This window comes from Papio anubis, chromosome 3, assembly GCF_008728515.1.
Source record: "Papio anubis isolate 15944 chromosome 3, Panubis1.0, whole genome shotgun sequence".
Classification (NCBI taxonomy): domain Eukaryota; kingdom Metazoa; phylum Chordata; class Mammalia; order Primates; family Cercopithecidae; genus Papio; species Papio anubis.
Window position 1 is genome coordinate 165,866,229 of NC_044978.1, and position 23,872 is coordinate 165,890,100.

The 23,872-nt window shown below is 38.9% G+C and overlaps 1 protein-coding gene across 8 annotated transcripts in view; it reads left to right on the forward strand.

Annotated features, from left to right (window-relative positions):
* The window catches only part of KCNIP4 (potassium voltage-gated channel interacting protein 4), a 1,168,224-nt gene that overhangs the window by 1,026,451 nt on the left and 117,901 nt on the right, over positions 1-23,872 (forward strand). For all 8 annotated transcript variants that reach the window (XM_003898535.4, XM_017959305.3, XM_031664098.1 and 5 more), the window contains one exon: positions 20,794-20,918. In XM_003898535.4, the coding sequence (XP_003898584.3) occupies positions 20,794-20,918 (125 nt within the window). The remainder of the gene's footprint in view (positions 1-20,793; positions 20,919-23,872) is intronic.

A 23,872-nucleotide genomic window follows, 5' to 3' on the forward strand; every position in this document is an offset into this window, starting at 1 on the left:
GATATTGAGTGAAAGATAGGAAAGAGATGAAGTGACTCCACCAAAATGATAATGGTGAAATTTATCAAGATAAGGCGCATAGAGGGAAGGCCATGAAGGCCAGTTAAGGAGAGATAGTAGTTTTATTTTAGACATCTTGGCTTTAAATGCTTCAATAACACAAATTTTTGAAACAAGCGTTAAACAAGTTTTGTTGTTGATTAGTGCATCTTTTGTTTTTTTCAGGTTACCTATATGATTAAGTCTTTTGCTTCCCATTTGATTTTTCCACTTTTGTTACTGTTCATTTGGGTCACAATGGGTGGAATGATGGCTACTTACAAAATACTGTGTAGACTGTTAGATAAATGAGAGCCTTCTTTGTTTTATGTAATACTTTCATGATGGTAACCAAGGTAGCTTCTTGTAGGAGCTATACAACCTATTTTCCATTTTCATTGGCCTAAGAGGTAATATTTGGGCTAAATGTGAGTCTGGTCAATGAGTCTGGTTTCTGCTGAAATGGGAACCTAATTCTCCAAAGAGCCTCAATTTTCTACTCCACCAGGTCTACAAACTACAAAGCACTGTTTTTCTATCTGCTTAGATTGCAGGGTTCAAGTTTAGCCTTCTTACCTTTCAAATTGCCTTTTGCCAAGCATTTTGAAGCACCAAGTGTGATAGGCAACAATTCTTTACAGAAATATTGGTCCACCTTTATTCGTAAGGTTTCATTAAAAAGAAGAAATAGAAGAACAAAAGATGAGTTCTGGAGATGAACTAACAGTATAAAACCTTATTTATCTTTCAGCAAACCATTCTCCTTTGAGGCTGTGGAGAAAAACAATCCCATAGCATATTATGGTGTTTCCAGACTCTGCTTAGAGGTGGACATATTCTTCATTGAGTGTTCCTGAGGATATTTAAAAAATCACATTTATTTCAATAAAAGTGTAAAATTAATGCTTTAGGTGAGCAGATGTTAGAAGGATCAGTGTCAAAATCATATCATTACAGAAAGCCTGTATGCGGATTCATTGCTATGATGCGCCACGCACTATGAAAAATTATTTAATACATTATTCTGCTTACCCTCCAGACTTACTGTTCAAGTGCCACTACTATTGCCAGTTTGCAGATGAAGAGATTAAAAACTTGAGGTTTTAAGTGACTTGTCCTAAATTACATAGCTATTAAATGGCAAAGCTGGGACTCAAGCCCAGGTCGTTTAATCAGTTGACAAATTTTTATCAATGCTGACTACATGGCACTACCACCTTGGTGCCAGTGATGTAGCCATGAATAAACCAGACATGGATCCAGCCTGCCATGATCTTATACTCTAATGGGAGAGATGGGGGCAGAGTCTGGACAGTACATTTTCATGCTTTGTTTTGCAAAGCATTTTTCCTGAGTTCTCTGAAATCACTTCCAACTCTTTTCACTTGATAATGTTGTGGGAGATTTTATGATGTTTTACCATATGACTGCCACATCTTGGTCACATCAAGATGAGTTTAGGCATCATTATTTGGATGCCATGTTTACATGCAAGCTGCCCCGGACTAAGAGGAAAAAAGAACTCAAAGGCATTGTTTTTCCGTGGGCAAATGTTTGAAGACATGAAGAATATGTAAAGACCATGTGGAAACTGTGTCTGTGTTGAATGAATGTTAAATACAGCCATGCTACTTAGTTATTTTCTTGTTGGTGAATACCACCATGAACAGGAAGCTCTGTGACATGCCCCCAGGGGACAAAACCCACAGCAAAAGTAATTCTTAGAAACTGGTCATTTCTAGGCTTGATCCTGCTTTGGGTTTTCCTACTCTGGAGTCCCTGCCACTCCCTGGCCCTTTTAGTTTTTTTTTTTAATGTATTCCTTCGTTCCATAAACGAAAGAATTAATGTTATATTTTCTGCCAACGTATACTGCCTTAGTCATCACACTGGGTTTGATGGTCTTAATATTACTTATATAGTGATGACTCTGACATTCACATCTTCAGCCAGACTGTGCTCATCAACTTCAGAACCATGTCTCCATTCCAGCCACTTGACATCACCACTCAGATGTCCAATTGGTGACTCTTCCATTAGAATTTCAGGCCCATGGGAGAGAGGATTTTGTTGTTTTTGTTCATTTTAGTGTCCATTGTACCTTGACCAATGCCTGGGTCATAATAGGCACTCAATCGATATTTAATAAATAAATGAATAAATGCCAGGCCATACTGGGCATTAGTGGTAATAAGATAATCAAGATAGATCTCTTGCCTCTAAATGTTTATATCACAAAGGAAATGACAGATATTCAAAGAAGTCATTGATATATAAAGCCATCAGAGCTGACAAGTGCACAGGGTGTGTGAATGTCCCAGGAGGCTTCTCCTCTGCGAAGCCCCTTCCCCACTGAAATGAGCCTGAGAGAATAGAGACAGAGTAGATTGAGGAGGAAGAACAGCAAGTTCATTTATAGGGGATAGAATAAGCAAAAACACAGAAGTTGACAATTTAGTCTTCATTCAGGGAATAGAAAACCATCCAGGATATTAAATCATAAGGTGTGTGGGAGGAAATGACAGACTATAAAGCTCAGTTATTGTCTCAAATTCTATTCCAAAAGATGGTCTTTATTCCCCTATCAATTCCAAACAGGAAGAGTATAAATGGTCCTCAGGGAGCTGTGTTTTCTAGTGGATCCCATGATTAGCAATTCAACAGCAAATAGTGCCTGCAAAATGAAGCAGCTGGGTACAATTTGGGGGGCAAGTATTTTTTCAAAACAGAATTACCCTTGCCGTGTGTATTAGTTTGTTCTCACACTGCTAGAAAGAACTGCCTAAGATTAGGTGATTTATGAAGAAAAGAAGTTTAATTAACTCACAGTTGCACAGGCTGTAGAGGAAGCATGGTTGAGGAGACCTCAGGAAACTTACAATCATGATGGAAGGGTGAAGGGGAAGCAAGCAGCTTCTTCACATGGTGGAGTGGGAGAGAGAGAGTGAAGGGGGCAGTGCTACACACTTTTAACAACTAGATCTCATGAGAACTCACTATCACAAGAACAACAAGGAAGAAATCCACCCCCGTGATCCAGTCACCTCCCACCAGGTCCCTCCCCCAACACTGGGAATTACAATTCAACATGAGATCTGGGTGGGCACACAGAGCCAAACCTTATCACTGTGTATCTTTGGACAAGTTTTTCAATTTCTCTGTATCTCAATGTACCCATCGAAAACGGGCAAAATCATACTCACCTCAAAGACCATTTTCATAATTCAGCGATATAATAAGTATTTTAAACACTGTGTGCCAGCCACTATTTTACATGTTTTATTCACGTTATTTTATTTCAACCTCCTGACAACATTTTATAGTAGGTCCCATTGCTCTTCCCCTTTTATTGAAGAAACCGAGGTATAGACTAAGCACTTTGCCCAAGGTCACACAGAGCTAACAAGAGTCAGAAAAATGATTCAAACTCAGAAAGTGCTGTGTTAGACCCCTCACTCCTAAATGTTCTAGAATAACACCTCAATTAGTATGTATGCAATAATTATTAGTAGTCATCATTACTGTCATTTATTATTACTGCCTGCCAGTAATTAAATCTCTTAAAACAACTTTAAGAAATTGATACAAGTATTATCCCCAGTCTATAGATTTTAAAATTGAGGCTTGGAGAGGTTAAACACATTGTCCAGTGCCAGAGCTGGGAAATAGACCCAAGAAGGAAAGCTCAGACGAACTGAATAATTTGTCAGAATTAGTACTCCCAGGCACTGTTCTGCTCCTAGTGTTGAAGATAACACTGGATATTACTGCAAATAATACTAATACCACTACACATTATACGAACAACAATATCATTAATTGAATGTTTACTATGTGCCAGACACATGTACCATCTCATGTAATGCTCACAGTTACCTTATTCTATAATATCAACTACTTTTTTTTGTTCTATTTCTAGGCCATTAAACATGTGGGAGAATTAAGGCCAAGGAGGAAACTAGTTTAAAAGTAGAAGGAACATAACAAAACCCAGATCACTGCTCAGTTTTCCTAATAGCTTTTTTAAACATAGATGGATAAATGTTTTAGTGAAGAATACTATTGTCATCACTGATATTAGCTGCAAATCATCCCCCTAATATACCACCAAAAATTTATTATAACTATGCTTATCCAAACTCTATTTAACTCACTAGGTAATCAATTCCATCTTTTTACTGCCTGCTTTCTAAAGCAACGCAGTAACATCTTATGAATTAGACATGACGTTTTGCATAAATACATTTTCCATATGTCTATCTCTTTACAATAATGCTCTTCTTTTTCAAATTCTATGTTAGATACAGTGGGTACATGTTCAGATTTGTTACATCGGAGTGTTGCATCATGCTGAGGTTTGGAATTAGGATCCTGTCACCCTGGTAGAGAGCATAGTACCCAATAGGTAGTTTTTTAACGTCTGCCTGTCCCGGCAGTCTGTAGTGTCTTTTCCCATAGTTATGTCCACGTGTGTTCAATGTTTAACTCCCACTTGGAAGTGAGAACAAACAGTATTTGTTTTTCTAGTCCTATGTTAATTTGCTTGGGATTATGGCTTCCAGCCCCATTGATGTTGCTGCAAAGCACAAGATTTCCTTCTTTTTTATGGCTGCATAGTATTTCATGGTGTCTGTGTACCTCATTTTCTTAATCCAATCTACCACTGATGGGAACCTGGGTTGATTCCACTTCTTTGCTATTATGAATAGCACAGCAATGAACATATGAGTGCATGTGTCTTTTTGGTAGAATTATTTGTTTTCTTTTGGGAGTGTACCCAGTAATGAGATTGCTGGGTCAAATGGTAGCCCTGTTTTAAGTTCTTTGAGAAATCTCCAGACTGCTTTCCACAATGGCTGCACCAATTTACATTCCCACCATGTGTAAGAATTCCCTTTACTCTGCAGCATCACCAGCATCTGTTTTTGGACTTTCTAATAGCCACTCTGACTGGTATGAGATGGTATCTCATTGTCATTTTGATTTACATTTCTCTGATGATTAGTAATGCTGAGCATTTTTTCATGTTTGTTGACCACCTCTGTGTCTTCTTTTGAGAAATGTTTATTCATGTCCTTTGCCCATTTTTAAAGAGGGTTATTTGTTTTTTGTTTGTTGATTTAAGTTCCCTGCCATATAGATTCTTGGTAATAGACCTTTGTTGGGTACATCGTTTGTGAGTATCTTCTCCGATTCTGTAGGTTATCTGTTTGCTCTATTGATAGTTTCTTTCTCTGTGCAGCAGCTCTTGAGTTTAATTAGGTCCCACTTGTCTATTTTTGTTTTGTTACAATTGTTTTTGGGAACTTAGCCAAAAATTATTTGCCACTCGATGTTGAGAAAAGTATACCCTAGATTGTCTTCCAGGATTTTTATAGTTTGAGATTTACATTGAAATCTTTAATCCATTTTGAGTTAACTTTTGTATACGGTGAAAGGTAGGGGTCCACTTTCAATCTTCTGCATATAGTTAGCCAGTTATTCCAGCTCCATTCATTGAATAGGAAGTCCTTTCCTCATTGCTTGTTTTTGTCAGCCTTGTCAAAGATCAGACGGTGGTAGGTGTGTGACTTTATTTCTGGGTTTTCTATTCTGTTTCATTGGTCTAGGTGTCTGTGTGTATAGCAGTACCAAGTTCTTTTGGTTACTGTGGCTTTATAGTAGAGGTAAAATCAGATAGTGTGATATCTTGGGCTTTGTTTCTGTTTTACTTTTTCTTTTGCTTATAGGATTGCTTTGGCTATTCTGGCTGTTTTTTGATTCCATATGAATTTTAGAATAGTTTTCTTCTAATTCTGTGAAGAATGTTCTTAGTAGTTTGACAAGAATAGTATTTAATCTATAAATTGCATTGGGCACTATGGTCATTTTTACAACACTGATTCTTTCAATCTGCAAGCATGAAATGCTTTTCCATTTATTTGTGTCACTTTGATTTCTTTCAAGAGTATTTTGTAGTACTCCTTGTAAAGATCTTTCACCTCCTTGGCGAGCTGTATTCCTATGTATTTTATTTTCTTTGTGAATACTGTAATTGAGATTGTGTTCTTGATTTCACTTTCAGCCTGGACATCGTTGGTGTGTAGAAATGCTACTGAGTTTTGTGCATTGGTTTTTTATCCTGAAACTTTACTAAAGTTGTTTATCAATTCTCGTCACCTTTTGAAAGGGTCTTTAGGATTTTCTAGGTATAGAGTCATATCATCAGTGAAGAGAGATAGTTTGACTTCTTCCTTTCCTATTTAAATGTCTTTTATTTCTTTCTCTCACCTGAATGCTCTGGCTAGGACTTCCAATACCATGTTGAATAAGAGTAGTGAGAGTGAGCATCCTTGTCATGTTCCAGTTCTCATGGACAATGGTTGGAGCTTTTGCCCATTTAGTATGATGCTGGCTGTGGGTTTGTCATAGATGGCTCTTATTATTTTGAGCTATGTTTTTTAGATGCCCAGTCTGTTGAGGGTTTTTATCATAAAGGGATATTGGGTGTTACTGAAAGCTTTTTCTGCGTCTATTGAGATGATCATAATGTTTCTGCTTTTGATTCTGTTTTTGTAGTGAATCACATTTATTGATTTGCGTATGTTGAACCGACCTTTCATTCCAGGAACAAGGCCTACTTAATTGTGGTGTATTAACTTTCTGATGTGCTGCTGGATTCAATATGCTAGTATTTTCTTGAGGATTTTTGTGTCTATGTTCATGAGGGATATTAGTCTGAAATTTTCATTTTTGGTTGAGTCTCTGCCAGACTTTGGTATCAGGCTGATGCTGGCTTCATAGAATGAGTTAGGGAGAGGCTCCTCCTCCTTGATATTTTAGAGTAGTTTTAGTAGGAATGGTATCAGTTCTTAGTATGTCTGGTAGAATTCAGCTGTGAGTCCATCTGGTCCGGGGCTTTTTTTAGTTGGCAGATTCTTTATTACTGACTCAATTTCAGAAGTTGTATAAACGTTTTGAAATGTTATTATATATATTTATGGTATACAACGTGATGTTTTGATATACATATAAATGGTGAAACAGTTACTCTAGTCAAGCAAAGTAACATATTCATTATCTCACATAGTTACCCATTTTTCATATGTAGTAAGAGTACCTAAAATCTATTATTTTAGCAAAGATCCAAAATTCAATACAATATTAACTATAATTTTCATGTTGTAATTTAAGATCTCTAGACTTGTTCATCCTATATGTTACTTTCTATACCTTGACAACATCTCCCTAGTTCCTCCCCACTTTAACCATTGTTTTATTCTCTATCTCTGTGTATTCAACTTTTTTTTTAACTTTTAAATTCAGGGGTGCATGTGCAGGTTTGTTACATAGGTAAACTCATGTCACAGGGGTTCGTTGTACAGATTATTTTGTCTGGTCATAAATACCCAGGTATGAATGAAACCTCCTTTGCAAAAGTTTAACTGAGGAAATTATGACAGTGAAAGAGATCTCCATCTTGCTTCTAGCTTTAAGCTGTCCTTGTTCATTCCTGGGCGTAGGCTGAACTAATCTTGGGAAATAATTTAGTGTACGGTTTGAGTCTGAAACAAAATTGATAATAGCCCTTTCCCGAAAAGACTCCCTTCTTGCCTGGGCACCAATCTGCATTTACAGGACTAACAAATTAGCTACAAGATTGGAAATTATAGTTTAGGGGTCACTCTGGCTGCAAGAGTCTGAACTTCCCCAAATTGCTCCTGGGGATCACATCACTATTGTCAAACCCAAGATCAGGGGTTGAGATATTTTGCAGACCCTGCACTCAGTGGATCAGCTGATACCACCTAGACCGATAATCTGACTCAACCATTTCTGAGATCCCACTTAGGAACAGAAGACAACAAGAAAACCCCACTTCGAGCCCCCTATGATTCCATCTCCAACCTGACGAATCAGCACTCCCCACTTCCTGAGCCCCTACTCACCAAATTATCCTTAAAAACTCCCACCTCTGAATGCTCCGGGAGACTGATTTGAGTAATAATAAAACTCTGGTGTCCTGCAAAGCTGACTCTGCATGAATTACTTTTTCTCCAATGCAATTCCCCTGTCTTGATAAATTGGCTCTGTCTAGGCAGTGGGTAAGGTGAACCCACTTGGCAGTCACATTAAGCCTAGTACTGACTAGTTATTTTTCCTAATCCTCTTCCTCCTCCCACCCTCCACACTCCAGTAGGCCCCAGTGTCTGTTGTTCCCCTCTATGTATCCATGTGTTATCTTTTAGCTCCCAATTATAAGTGAGAACATATGTTATTTGGTTGTCTGTTCCTGCATTAATTTGCTAAGGCTAATGGCCTCCAACTCCATCCATGTTTCTGCAAATGACATAATCTTGTTCTTTTTCATGGCTGCATAGTATTCCATGGTATATATGCACCACATTTTCTTTATCCAGTCTACCATTGATGGGCATTTAGGTTGATTCCATGCCTTTGCTATTGTGAATAGTGTTGTAATAAATATACACATACATGTGTCTTAATATTAGATTTTTAGGACAAATAGGAGAAAGTCTATCAAAGTTCAAGAGACACTCCTTGGATAGGGCATTTTTAATTTCATAAACTAATCTGGGCTTTCTTCATCTCTCTCCATGTACCATTGCTTTTTAAAATTTTTCTCTTTGCTCATAATCCCTCTCAGCTTTTGCCTTTCCTGAAGAGAATATCAGTCTCTTCTGGTCTGTCTTTATGTGTAAGTTCAATTAAATTTCTTGTTTCCTTCCTTTGCCCCCTCAGCATTCCTATTGTAGATTTTCTGTCTGTGTATAATGACTGGTGATATAATTTTTGTTTTTCTCATTTACCAAAAATCATTTGAGACCCTACCACCTAAAAAATAATAACTCATCCAGGCACAGTGGCTGATGTCTGTAATCCCAGCACTTTGGGAGGCCGAGGCAGGAGGATCACAAGGTCAGGAGTTTGAGACCAGCCTGGCCAACAAAGTGAAACCCTTTTCTACTAAAAATACAAAAATTAGCCAGGTGTGGTGGTGCGTGCCTATAGTCCCAGCTACTTGGGAGGCTGAGGCGGGAGACTCGCTTGAACCCAGGAGGTGGAGGTTGCAATAAGCTGAGACCACACCATTTCACTCCAGCCTGGATGACAGAGTAAGACTCCTTCTCAAAATAATAATAATAATAATAATAATAACTCCTACCATAAGAGGCCATTCATGATGCTGTAGTAATAATATGGTTAATGCTGATAATAAGCATTCCAATTAGGTGATTATTTTTTAAAATCTAAGCTTGTTGAAGAGTTTTTTATGTTTACAAATAAGGTAGAGACAATCTATTTCATAAGTGCTGTGACAAATAGCTTCAGCTGTTCACCACTGGGTTGTTATATTTCACAAGTGATTGAATTCAATTATGAAATTGCAAAGCAATTCTCATTCTCCTGGAATGGAAATTGCAATGTCATTGCCAACAAGCACCTATAACAGAAGGCGTTCAAACTAAATGGCCATTTTTAAGAAGTGTTCATTTTCAATGTGATATACAAATATTAAATAAGATAAAGTACTAATTATAAATGTTTTGTTCATTTTTTGGTGTTTGTTTTTGTATTTTGGTTCTAACGTACATTGAGGGCCAGGGTTGCAGAAATACATGTCAAACTAACTAAAACATCAGGATTCCAATTGCTCAGGATGGTCTGGGAAGGCCTAGGACACCCGCAGTGTTTCGAATGGATTGATTGCTCTCTACTTGCAGCCTGTGTGTGATCAGCTTGGAATTAATTGCTTCTATACTCTCCAAGTGCACCTGAAAATAATTCTTGGTAGGTGACTGGGTGAATAGTAATAAAGATAGGAAAAGGCAAGGGAGTTCCTAGACCTCTGCATTCTTGCAATAAAGCATTTAAAATTGTCAAAGCCTAAAGAGTTGCTTACAGGACCCGGCCCCAGTTTAAACTCTCTATCCAAGAAGGTCAAATGATGTAACAGGAAGAGGAAAGACATGTTTGGGGCAGGTCCTGGCTCCCCCTGCCCACACTCATCAGCCGCACAGCTGTGCGGACTTCAGCAAATTCCTCCACCCAAGAAACTATTTCCTCAGCTGATTATCATGACACCCTCTTTGAGCTTTGTGAGCAGTGGAATCGAGGAATGGAATGGTGAGTATATTGTCATCCCCCTGCAAGTTTTTGCAGTAGAAAAGAGGGGCGGAAATAAATTATAACAGTGCCATGAAAATTCGCTTTGGAAATCTTCCTCCAGGCAGCTTTTTCTTTGTCCTGACATATCAGACTTGAACATTAAACAAACAATAGCATCACCTCCTTATCCTAGAAGTTCTCAGGAATAGTATCGAATGCTATGGTCAAGAATCTTTCAGCACTGGAAATCTTCCTCCGGTATCCACCACTGGACCAAGCTTCTAAATATCTAATAATATATAACATATCATTAGAAAGTGGCCAACCTTATTATGACGTTATTGCCATATGGATCAACTCACTCTTAGGCCAATGTAATAAAACGTAAACATTAGGAGTAATGGCTCAGAGGGTATTTTTATCAATGAGATAAAACAATATAAGTCAAGCAGGCTGAAGCTTTGTCTAGACAAATTAATTTCAGCTCAAATAGAATTTTAAAGTTACAATATTTATAATATCTTTAGAATGACAAATGGATACATTTATTTTTAAATAAGAGTCATGTTGTATTTAGAAATGGGGCCAGGTGCGGTGGTTCACGCCTATAATCCCAGCACTTTGGGAGGCCGAGGCACGTGGATCACCTGAGGTTAATAGTTTGAGACCAGCCTAATCAACACAGTGAAACCCCATCTCCACTAAATACAAAAATTAGCCAGGTGTGGTGGGGCGTTCCTCTAATTCCAGCTACTTGGGAGGCTGAGGCAGGAGAATTGCTTTAACCTGGAAGGCGGAGCTTGCAGTGAGTCGAGATTGCGCCACTGCACTCCAGTCTGGGCAACAAGAGCGAGACTCCATCTCAAGATAAAAGAAGAAAAGAAAAAAAAAATGAGACCTGCTGTAGATACACTCACTGTTCTTGGAATGCTTCAAGTAGTTATTTATTTCACATTATCTTATGCAGCACCTTCAGGGTGCCAAGTAAGATAATCCTTCCAGTCTTTTGGCAGGACCTAAGTAAAAGAACGAAGCCAACAGCCTCACAGTGCTTCATGCTTTATAGACAAGGACTCGCCTCTGCGCACACGGCCTGAGTTCTGAATCAGCTTTCTCAAAAAGTGACGTTCTTCTTCATAATATGATTTGGTTTCTGCATTAGAAGACTTGTTTCCAAAGCATGTCTTCAGAAGGTAGGACTCACACTCACATCTGTTTGTAAGGCAAGATGTTCTGTAGTCGTGTTCTGGACAGCATGGTTTGACCTCAGAGTCAAATTTGCATAATTATGAGTTGAGCTGTACCAAGCTTCTATTGTACTTTAAGAGAAGTTGTGAGAAAGGGGAGAACGAGGCCTATTTTTAAAACTCATTCTGTTGTTCCCAAATGGTTTGAATTCCAATTTCTAGCCCAATTGTGTCATGGCCTGAGGGGACTGTTGAGTCAAACTTAGGACAACCTCGGCCCTGAGAGACGGAAATCTAAAGAACAAAGGACAAAAAGAGACAGCCAGGAAGCTCAAGGGTGTCTGGGTTTGGGAATTTGTTGTCTGATTAAAATTAAATTTGTTAGAAGCTCCATGAATTAAAATACTATTTGTATTTCGCTTATCTCTGGATGCAAATACACGTTTGAACTGGCTCCTCTGCAAGATGCCTGAGTGATGATATGTCGGCATGGCCTGGAGATGACTCCAGAGGCCAGAGTCCCATCTGGTTCTGGTTTTTGTCTCAAACGAAACATTCATCTTTCCCAAATCTAAATTTCACAGGGGTAAAATGCAGAAAAACAACTTCCTGTGTTCCTTCCAGCTCTGAGATCCCATCACTTCGTACCTTATTCTACCATGTGTTTCTTATCAGCACAGCTTTGTCGGCTGGTCTGGCTGGTCTGGTGATCTGAAGGTGCCCGAGGCATATTTTCCCTGGAAAGAAATCCAGGCATTGGAGGCTCAGCAGCCAACTAGTTAGTGATTTAAAATCTTTTATCCCCTAGGATTTTGAACCAAGTAATTTAATTGTTGCCATCTCTTGAAATAGCATATTGACTAAGCTCATGGTCTTTGGTGTCAAAAAGCCAGGGATTAAATCCCAGCCCTGTCATTTAGAAGCTGTGTGACCTTGAGTAAGTTATTTAAGAAATGTGAGTCCCACTTTACTCCTTGTAGAATGAGGGCTACATGACTTCTTGTAAAATGTAGCTATCTCACTGAACTTCTGTCTGTATTAAAAGCAGATAATATACAACCAGGCTTAGAGCAAAAGTTCTCCATAGGGTGATGGTTGCTATTGACATTCCCAGCACAGTGCTCAGTAACCTGGACTTTGGGCTGCTGAAGACACCTGTCTTCACCTTGTTTGCTAACTAGCCATTTGGCCAAGGGTTACTTGAGTTATGGCCAAGTTAGACTTTCCAAGCCTCAATTTTCTCATTTATAAAATAGGGGTGATAATCCTTCTCTTGAAAGGTGTTGTGAAGATGAAATGACATAATTGGCTAGCAAACTGCCCAGCACTCACTGTGCAAACTTTGTGGCTAACAAGACCTGCTTTTATCAGTGTTGTGTGTCATTTGAATATAGGTAGATATATTAGTTTGCTAGGGCTGCCGCAACAAAATGCCACAGACTGGTTGGCTTAAGCAACAGAAATTTATTCTCTCACAGTTCTGAAGGCTGGAAGTTCAAGGTCCAGGTACCAGCCATGCAACATCTTCCCACTCCGTCTTCACATGGCCTTTCTTCTGTGAGCCCAAGAAGACATTTGAGGTACCCCAACATTCCTGGTGTGTCTTCCTCTTCTTAAAAGGACATCAATCCTACAAAGCTTTTATGACCTTATTTATCCTTACCTTTTGTTGTTTTTGTTTTTTTTGAGATGTATCGTCACTCTCGTTGCCCAGGCTGGAGTGCAGTAGTAAGATCTCGGCTCACTGCAGCCTTTGCCTCCCGGGTTGAAGGGATTCTTCTGCCTCAGCCTCCCAAGTAGCTGGGATTACAGGCACCCACCACCACGCCCGCTTAATTTTTTGTATTTTTAATAGAGACTGGGGTTTTGCCCTGTTGGCCAGGCTGGTCTCAAACTCCTGACCTCGGTGATCCACCCACCTTGGCCTCCCAAAGTTCTGGGATTACAGGTGTGAGCCACCACTCCCAGCTTATCCTTAACTATCTTCTTAAAGGCCCTACCTCCAAATACAGGGTTAGACCTTCAACATATGAATTTGAGGAGGGACACAATTCAGTCCACCATAGAACCAGAAGTCAGCCTGCAGTAGATTAAGGGGAGAGCAAGAAAACAGATCTAATGAATATAGTTAACTTTTCTGAGGAGTTTGACAAAATAAGAGAGAAGAGAGGTTATCATTATTTATATCATTATTTCTGTTGGTATTGAAAGAGACTGTGGCGAAGTGGAAAGAACATAAGCTGTAGCATCAAAGACCTGGGTGTAAATCCTGTCCCTGTGTATACATATGGAAACCCATTATATATGCATAAGATATACGTATATGTTTATATATATATATAAATACATATTTGACTTCTGGTCATGAATTTCTTCATATCCATGAGACTCAGTCTCCATGTATGTGAAAAATAAACAATTACACCTCACTCTGGGGTTATTGTGAGGATTAGGATTATGCCAATCAAGCACCTTGCCCATCTCCTGGGATACAACAGGGGCTCAATAAATGTTAGGCACTGGGTTAAAACCGCCCAAAATGCAGGCTCTTACACGGTGGCTGAGTCACAACGAGAATTCACAGTCCTACATGCGAATCACGCTGTGCTCCCCACAGTTTGCCTTCAGGAATCAGAGTTGATTGGGTTCAGTGGTGTTGCTGTTTTTTGAGGCGAGGTCTCCCTCTGTCGCCCAGGCTGGGGTGCGGTGGTGCGATCTCGGCTCACTGCAAGCTCCGCCTCCCAGGTTCACGCCATTCTCCTGCCTCAGCCTCCCGAGTAGCTGGGACTACAGGCGCCCGCCACCATGCCTGGCTAATTTTTTTGTATCTTTAGTAGAGAACGGGTTTCACCGTGTTAGACAGGATGGTAGTGGTGTTGCTTTTATAACTTATTGTATGCTGGTGATTGCTGATGATTTCAGTTTTGTTTTTAGAGCCTGTCAGCTGCCTAGACGTAGAAACAGCCCTTTGGCAGGTAGGAGTCATTAAGAAGTAAGGTACCAGACTGCTGGAAAAGCAAGAGAGCCCACAGGCAGACACTTCAAGAGCGTTTTTTGTTTTCTTTTGTTTTATTTTGTTTTTTTTTTTTTTTAAATGCTGCATGTGATGATCATCCTGTCATACACACTTAATTCAATTATACTGATCCTCCAGCCCTGTGTCTTTTGTCTCAGACTTTGCATCTGCAGAGAAAGAAACTCTGTTTGTAGCACAGCTCAGATTACTGCCCAATACAAAGGCCCAGAAGTTAATCCGCTGTTTTGTTTCTTTCCTGTGTAGAGGGTCACTAGGTCTAGACAAGGTTATGTTATGATTGAAAGACTGCTCAGAAAATGTAATTAAAATCCCCTGTACTTTTGCTGTATTTCCCAACACAATGAATAGAGAACATAGTGATTCTGAAGAAGACATTTGAGGTCCACCAACGGGCCACAAATTTCAGTTTGAAAATTATTTCCCTATAGGGCAGCAAATATTCAAGGGATTGGAGAGGATCATAAAGTTGAGCGGGAACATCGTTTGTTTACCAGATTATTCTTAAGTGACAAAGGAGTATCAGACTCCCTGTTAGGTTCACAGGATAAACAAGACATGTAAGATATTGATCTTGTCTGCAAAAATACTCACAATGGAGAAAACAAACATGAGCAGATCGTGATGTTATGTTTTACATGCTATACAAGAACCAGAGTGTAGGAACGATGACCAGGAGGTCATCAATTCTGCATAGTGGGACAATCCAGAGAGACTTCAGAGATGAGGCACTTATCTTTAAATTGGATCATGAAAGATATATACATTTTAACAGGTGGAAAAGGAAAGTGGAACATTTTAGGTTGAAGAAATTGCACTATAAATGATTCAAAAGGAGATTACATCAGATATTGTTCAAGAAAGCATACCCTTTCTATTCGATATTGTCTATTTACATAAGGTCTATCACACGGTATTTGCTCCTGCATTGGCAAATACAGTAATACAACATAGTTGAAGTCATTGGATCAACAGCAGTCTAAAAGCAACATTTTCCGTCATCTTTTCTATCTCAGGACCCATTGAATAGAATCAACCCATTTGTTCAAATGAATGAAGGAGAAAATTGAAGGAGCCCCATTTTGGCTTTTTTGATTTTCCCCATAAAGCCCAGATCAATTTGTTAATGCCTAGGTGCCCTTTTCCAGCTACTTTTAGCTCTTCCCACATACTTCAGGAGCACAACTACTTACTTTCCCACCAATTTTATCCTTGTCTGCTCAGTTTATTCTTAGCCTTCTCATCTTTTCATGTCCTTTCCTATTGTTTTTATTCATCAATCACTATTCTGAAGCTTTTCTATTTCACTCTTTCCAGATAAGTTATTATAATATAAAAAGTACAAAGCAAATGTTTGTTTTTATCTATTACTCATTTTCACAAATATAGCCACTCCAAGTGTTTGTTTCATCACCAATATTGTTGTTGTTGTTGTTGTTGTTTTTTGTAAACTCCTTGAGGGCAGTAATTAAGATATGCTAAGATTAGGGTACCACTGACCTTCTCTTCTTTGCCAAGTGAGAGCTTTGGCCCCTCAGTGTTCTCAGTGAGGCAGAGCAATAAGGAAGAGCAGATGTTAGCAAGAGGTAGTGTCAAAAATGACTCAACATTGGCAAAGAGGACTACATTTCCAACTGACCCATGGGACAAGGGATTGGGGTCCTAGTGGTCCTGGGACGAGAGGAGCTGACTGTTATCTTTAGATCCTTCTCTCTGAGTCTAGAATGTGTAGTCAAGAAGAAAGGATAGAAAAGGGAAGCCATGGCTTCATACTGAGCCTGGATGTCTTTATTCCTGCTAAGTTCTTCATCTGAGGTGTAGATTGGTTTACACAACAGAGAGAATTCCTTTAGGCCACCATTTGACCCTACTTCAAAGGAGCTGGACTGAAGGATGATATTCTTTGAGACACAAGCACCTAAACCCTAATATATTTCCAAATCTTTCAGACTTGTGCTTACATGACCCTAGGGCAAATGTGCAGATATTACCAGATGTTACTTGGGCCAGAAAAGGTTCTGTGGACAAATACCTTTGGGGTCATTTGGGTTATGCAAAGTTAAACAGGACTCTTTGTTACAGGTCTTCTCAAACCTACATTTTTTAATATTTTGTGACAAAATTATATTAAAGTTCACAGCATTTTCCAAACATCTATGGGCACGAAATTCCCTTTTGCATAAAACATCTTTGAGAAATTATAGTGTAAACATAATTCACAAAGCAAAGTACAGTATTTTAAAGCTTATCTATACCTATTGACTCTATTGACTACAAAATGGACTTAAATAGAACATCCCATAGGCCCCCGTTCATCCAGTATGTACCCATGAAACCGACTGGCTGCTGGTTACTTTACCCATGTCAGCACCTAATCTGAACATTTTATTTTGTAGCTCAAGTCAAAATACCTGATTTCTTTTTTCACTTTACTTGTAAAATAAGCAGATGTCCTTCAATTCTTTTTTTTCCTCATAAATTATTGGGGTGCAGGTGGTATTTGGTTACATGAGTAAGTTCTTTAGTGGTGATTTGTGAGATTTTGGTGCACCCATCACCCATGTATACACTGCACCATATTTGTAGTCTTTTATCCCTCTCCTCTTTCCCATTCTTCTCCCGAGGTCCCCAGAGTCCACTGTATCATTCGTATGCTTTTGTGTCCTCATAGCTTAGCTCACACAAATCAGTGAGAACACATGATGTTTGGTTTTCCATTCCTGAGTTATGTCACTTAGAATAATAGTCTCCAGTCTCATCCAGGTCACTGCAAATGCCATTAGTTCATTCCTTTTTATGGCTGAGTAGTATTCCATTATATAAATATATCAGTTTCTTTATCCACTTGTTGATTGATGGGCATTTGGGTTGGTTCCGTGATTTTGCAATTGTGAATTGTGCTACTGTAAACATGCGTGTGCAAGTATCTTTTTTGAATAGTGACTTCTGTTGCTTTAGGTAGATACCCAGTAGTGTGATTGATGGATCAAATTGTAGTTCTACTTTTAGTTAAGAAATCTCCACATTGTTTTCCATAATGGCTGGACTAGTTGACATTCCCACAAGCAATGTAGAAGTGTTCCCTGTTCACTGCATCCACACCAACATCTACTGTTTTTTGATTTTTTGATTATGGCCATTGTTGCAGGAGAAAGGTGGTACTGCATTGTGGTTTTGATTTACATTTCCCTGATCATTAGTGATGTTGAGCATTTTTTCATGTTTGTTGGTCATTTGTTTTTCTTTAGAGAATTGTCCATGTTCTTAACTTACTTTTTGATGGGATTGTTGGTTTTTTTCTTACTGATTTGAGTTCATTGTACATTCTGGATATTAGTCCTTTGTCAGATGTGTAGATATTGAAGATTTTCTCCCACTCTGTGGGTTGTATGTTTACTCTGCTGACTGTTCCTTTTGCCATGCAAAAGCTCTATAGTTTAATGAGGTACCAGCTATTTATCTTTGTTTTTATTGCATTTGCTTTTGGGTTTTTGGTCATGAGATCCTTGCCTAAGCTAATATCTAGAAGGGTTTTTCCAATGTTATATTCTAGAAATTGTACAGCATCTGGTCTTAGATTTAAGTCCTTAATCCATCTTGAGTTGATTTTTGTATAAGATGAGAGAAGAGGACCCAGTTTCATTCTCCTACATGAGGCTAGTCAATTATCCCAGCACCATTGGTTGAAAGGGTATCCTTTCCCCCACTTTATGTTTTTGTTTGCTTTGTCAAAGATCAGTTGGCTGTAAGTATTTGGGTTTATTTCCAAATTCTCTATTCTGTTCCATTGGTCTATGTGCCCATTTTTATACCAGTACCATGCCATTTTGGTGACTATGGCTTTATAGTATAGTTTGAAATCAGGTAGCATGAGGCCTCCAGATTTGTTCTTTTTGCTTAGTCTTGCTTTGGCTATGAAGCTATGCAGGCTCTTTTTTGGTTCTACATGAATTTTAGAATTGTTTTCTCTAATGCTGGGAAGAATAATGGTGGTATTCTGATGGGGATTACATTGAATTTGTAGATTGCTTTTGGCAGTATGGTCATTTTCACAATATTTATTCTACCCATCCATGAGCATGGGATGTGTTTCCATTTGTTTGTGTCATTTATGATTTTTTTCAACAGTGTTTTGTAGTTTTCCTTGTAGAGGTCTTTTGACTCCTTTGTTAGGTATATTCCTAAGTATTTTATATTTTTGCAGCTATTGTAAAGGGGTTGAGTTCTTGATTTGATTCTCTGTTTGGCCACTGTTAGTGTTTAGAAGAGCTACTGATTTTTGTATATTAATCTTCTATCCAGAAACTTCGCTGAATTCTTTTATCAGTTCTAGGAGCTTTCTGGAGAAGTCCTTAGGGTTTTCAAGGTAAATAATCATGTCATCAACAAACAACGAGAGTTTGACTTCCTCTTTACCAATTTGGATGCCCTTTCTTTCTCTTGTCTGATTGCTCTGGCTAGGACTTCCAATACTATGTTGAAGAGGAGTGGTGAGAGTGGGCATCCTTGTCTTGTTCCCATTCTCAGAGGGAATGCTTTCAACTTTTCCTCATTCAATATTATGTTGGCTGTGGGTGTGTCATAGATGGCTTTTATTACATTAAGGTATGTGCCTTCTATGCCAATTTTGCTGAGTTTTAATCATAAAGAAATGTTAGATTTTGTTGAATGTTTTTCAGCATCTACTGAGATGATCATGTGATTTTTGTTTTTGATTCTGTTTATGTGGTATATCACATTTATTGACTTGTGTATGTTAAACCATCCCTGCATTCCTGGTATGAAACCCACTTGATCATGGTGAATTATCTTTTTGATATGTTGTTGGATTTGGCTAGCTAGTATTTTGTTAAGGATTTTAACATATATGTTCATCAAGGATATCAGTCTGTAGTGTGTAATGTTCTCTTTTGGTTATGTCATTTGCTGGTTTTGTTATTAGGGTGATGCTGGCTTCATAGAATGAATTAGGGAGATTTCCTTCTTTCTCTCTCTTTATATCTTTCTTCAGATGTCCTTCAATTCTGACAGTCTAAGGTTCTATTTTTGTTTGTTTGTTTGTTTGTTTGAAACATGGTCTCATCCTGTCACCCAGACTGGACTGCAGTGGTGCCATCACTGCTCACTGCAGCCTCAGCCTCCTGGGCTCAAGCAATCCCCCGACCTCAGCCTCCCAAGTAGCTGTGCAAAATATCTGATTTCAATGGAATCCTTAGAGAACATTAGCAGAGTCTATCTTGTAGTTGCATTATACATAGGGCACGAAACTGATTATTATTAAATGACAATTCCATTGTTTATAACTAGTGGTTGTTATATAGAAACAAATTCCAGGTTGGACTATTGGTGATCTTTTATGTTTTTCTAACTGTACCTTAAAAATGCTAGAGATGCTGGTGAGGTTGTAGAGAAAAAGGGAAACTTTTACACTGTTGGTGGGAGTTTGAATTAGTTCAACCATTGTGGAAGATGGTGCAGTGATTCCTCAAAAACCTAGAAGCAGAAATACCATTTGACCCAGCAATCCCATTACAGGGTATATACCCAAAGGAATATAATTCATTCTATTATAAAGATACATGCATGCATATGTTGTTGCAGCACTATTCACAATAGGAAAGTCACAGAATCAACCTAAATGCCCACAAATGATAGATTGGAAAAAGAAAATGTGGTGCATATACACCATGGAATACTATGCAGCCATAAAAAGGAGAGAGATCATTTTATTTGCAGGCACATAGATGGAGTTGGAAGCCATTATCTATAGCAAACTAATGCAGGAACAGAAAACCAAACACTGCATGTTCTCACTTGTAAGTGGGAGCTGATTGATGAGAATACGTGGACACACTGCCAGGGAACAATACACACTGGGCACCTGTTGGGGGAGGGAGAGGATCAGGAAGAATAGCTAATAGATGCTGGGCTTCATACCTGGGCAATGGGATGATCTGTGCAACAAACTACTGTGGCACACGTTTACCTATGTAAGAAACCTGCACATCCTGCACATGTACCTCTGAACTTAAATGTTGGAAAAAATAAAGAAATATATGTTACTACACTGTTAGATTTATAGAGTAATGTATATTGCTACTTAAACTTTTTATTTGAGGTAATCATATCATGCACTGATTATCTGAAATAAATTCCTGTGCTCTTTTTTATCTTAAAAAGAATGCTAGAGTTGTAATATCTACACTAATGACCAGAATATGCAAAAAAAAATCATGTACAAGTGTTTTAGCTTAATGCATTTAAACTGGGAAATGTAAAGGCCTTATTGGCATTGTGAGGGTCCTTCCTCTGTGGACAATCGCAGACATTAGCAGACATATTCTTCTGTTTTCCTGTGTTGCTATGTGTAAGCCTCGGTAAGCAGCGGCTGGTCCTAAGACTCTTTCTTGTTTTCTTCCACAGACAGCGTGGAAGATGAACTGGAGATGGCCACTGTCAGGCATCGGCCTGAGGCCCTTGAGCTTCTGGAAGCCCAGAGCAAATTTACCAAGAAAGAGCTTCAGATCCTTTACAGAGGATTTAAGAACGTAAGAACATTCTTTTTGACTTTACTTTCACACAGATCTCAGAGGAATATTGAGACATGAGAGGAAAGGGGGAAAATATCCCATTCTGCGATAGCCCCATCATATGTGTATTTCATACTGATCCTTCCTAGATAGGAATATAATCAGTATCTGTGGACTTTGATTCTCTGTGGCACACCCATGCTGGTACACTGTAATTGCCCATTAAACAGGGAGAGTTTCTGAGAAAGGTTTATTCAATTCAGTTCTTGGTTGAAATATTTTCTCTTTGTCAACTATAATGACATAATTTCAATAAACCTCCATTGTTTCTTTAGTTTTTAAATACAGGCTGGTGCTTGACTTGAGTCTTGAATATAGATTGAGGTCTATCAAGGGATTCCATTCCTGGCATTGGAGGATAATTACTATAACTTTCATAGTTGAAAAACCCATGCTGCCAATGTCTGTAAACCAGAGGTATCTGTAGGTCATCACTGTACCTGGTTCTCTGCAATCCAGGTGTGCAGATGTCCCTCCCTCCTGGGTGAATCATCTCCAAAAGGGAATGAGAGCCCGGAAAAACCCCAGAGGGTGGGGTGACAGAAAGTGAGTGGATCCAGGCAGTCTATGAGACACAGTCTCTTACTAAACACTTCATATGTGCTAAGGGTTGAACTAGATGCTGCAGGTTATTCAAAAGTCAGAGAAGATACACTTCTATCCTTACAGAGCCTATGGTCTGAACAGGGAGAGAAAACTTGTTGTCATGAATCTATTTGAAAACAGGTCATCCTTAAAGGCATCAAATGTTTATGTATCAAATAGCATACACCCCCCAACATATAGTTTGTTCTTATACATACGGAAACCAACGTAGCTACAGGCACCCCTGGAAATCCAAATTAAATTGTTTTGATCCCTTTTGAAACCCATCCCCTAAGATCCCCAGTTCCATGGCATGCAGAAGTCTGTGATGTCCAAGGATTTCTTCTAATTCCATCCTCTTCACATCTGTCCCCCCCACAACTGCTGCCTTTGTCCAACCTTATGCAGACCAGATAAGAATCTCTGCCTCTTCTTTGGGATCCACAACAACAATTTACTCAGAGAATTCATACTGGTAGTTGACACTGCAGAATATTTTTATAGGGTTTCCACATGCACACTGCACACAAGTTTCCACCATCTGTCTGAATGAATGGGGTCTGTCTTTCTCCCATTTCTGCTCCTCACCCCCTTCTCCTTGCCCTGAGCTTTCTAAGTTTTTCTCCCTCTATTATGCAGAGTAAGTTTGTTTCTCCTCCAAAACTTAATGATCTGCAAAGAGCTAGGACTTTGTGGCAATAGATGGGGGCAGAGGAGATTATAATGGAGATGAGTGCTCATCACACACACAAACCGCTGATTAAAAGGAATCTTGATGGGTAATCTATCAAGACAATACATATAAATAAACCTGCATAAAGAGAAAAGGGCTTTGACAACTAGGAAAGAGGATGAGTAGTTATGCCTATTCTATAACGGCTCTGCTTCGGAGACAGCAGGTATTTGCAATGAAACAGCGGTACTGACCACTGGCAGTAGAGAAACAATGAGCAGCAAGGACAGAAAGGAAAGGAGGTGTAAAAGACCAATCTGGACCAAAAGTCAGTGCTCAGAGGAGGCGAATCACAGAATAAGACTTCAAATGTGTTCATGTAAACACCTAAACTTCTTTGCTCTGATTCAGACATCTAGTAATAAGTATACTTTTTTTCTTTTTAACATTGGATTGTACACCAGATACAAAATAGTTGTCGAACACAGGAGAACTGAATCCAATCTCCCAGCATCCCTGTATTCCTCGACTGCTGCTATGTTATTATTCCACTGCCATCCCGTAGGGTTTCTCTGTGTGGGGTCTGGCTGCCTTTCATTGCATTTGCTATAAATTGGAATCATGATTACTGCCATTATTAACCTTTGGAGCCAGCATCTCTGCAGCATGTCTAATACAAGTGCCACTTCACAATAAATTGCTAGGCTCCAAAGTCTGCATTCATTGCTTTATTTTATCTTTTGTTGCCCATATGTCCTTCTCTTCTTCCTTTTCTCTCCTTCCCCGCTTTTCCCAAACTCTTTCCTTTCCCCTTTTTTAATCCTTCTGACTCTGCCTCTTATTTCTTGACTCCTCCTTTCTTTCTCTCCTTTTTTTTTTTTTTTTGGTTTACCTCTTCTGTCTCTTCCCCTTGTGAATTATTGTCTCCTTTCAGCTCTTCCCCATTCTCCTCTTTCTCTATTTTTTTTCTCTTCTCTATCTTTATTGCTTTCTCTTTCTCCCATCTCACGCTGCCCCATGAGACAAATTTCCATCAGACCTGAATATGCCAAAAGCCTATTTTATATACTTCTTTAAAAGAAAGGACTTTGCAGTTTGCTCAGAAAATATTAATAGACATCTCTGATAAATCAAACACGAGTGGCCTTTTAATTTTGATTTCCCCCTAGTCAAATGTACAGTTCTAATAAATGAACCCTAAGCATAGCAGAAATACACTAAGCAGGTCAGCGGCACTTGGGTTTTATAGCATGGTAGTAAACCGAAGCAGCTTCCATCCGAGAAAGGAAACCAACTGCCTTGGTTTCCTGAACACCAATTACCCCAAAGCCCTTAAGATCACAAACTCATTTCCCTGGAAACAGTTGGGATACTCATTTTTAATGAAACTTTGAAAACTCTCCATACTTTGATTCAAAGGATAAACCATTCGTCAACATATTAAAATGGTCACACTTGTGTGAAAGTAGCTCAACATAGCCAGGCACCCCTGCAAGTAAATATGACCAGCATAACTCCACCATTTTTTTTTCCCATATGGTATCTCTGATACATCCCCTCACATTTTCAACATAGATTGTTAATGTAAATTGGAAATGAGAGGAAGGGAAGATAGCGAGAGAAAAATCTCCTCCCTTACCCCATCTTACTCACT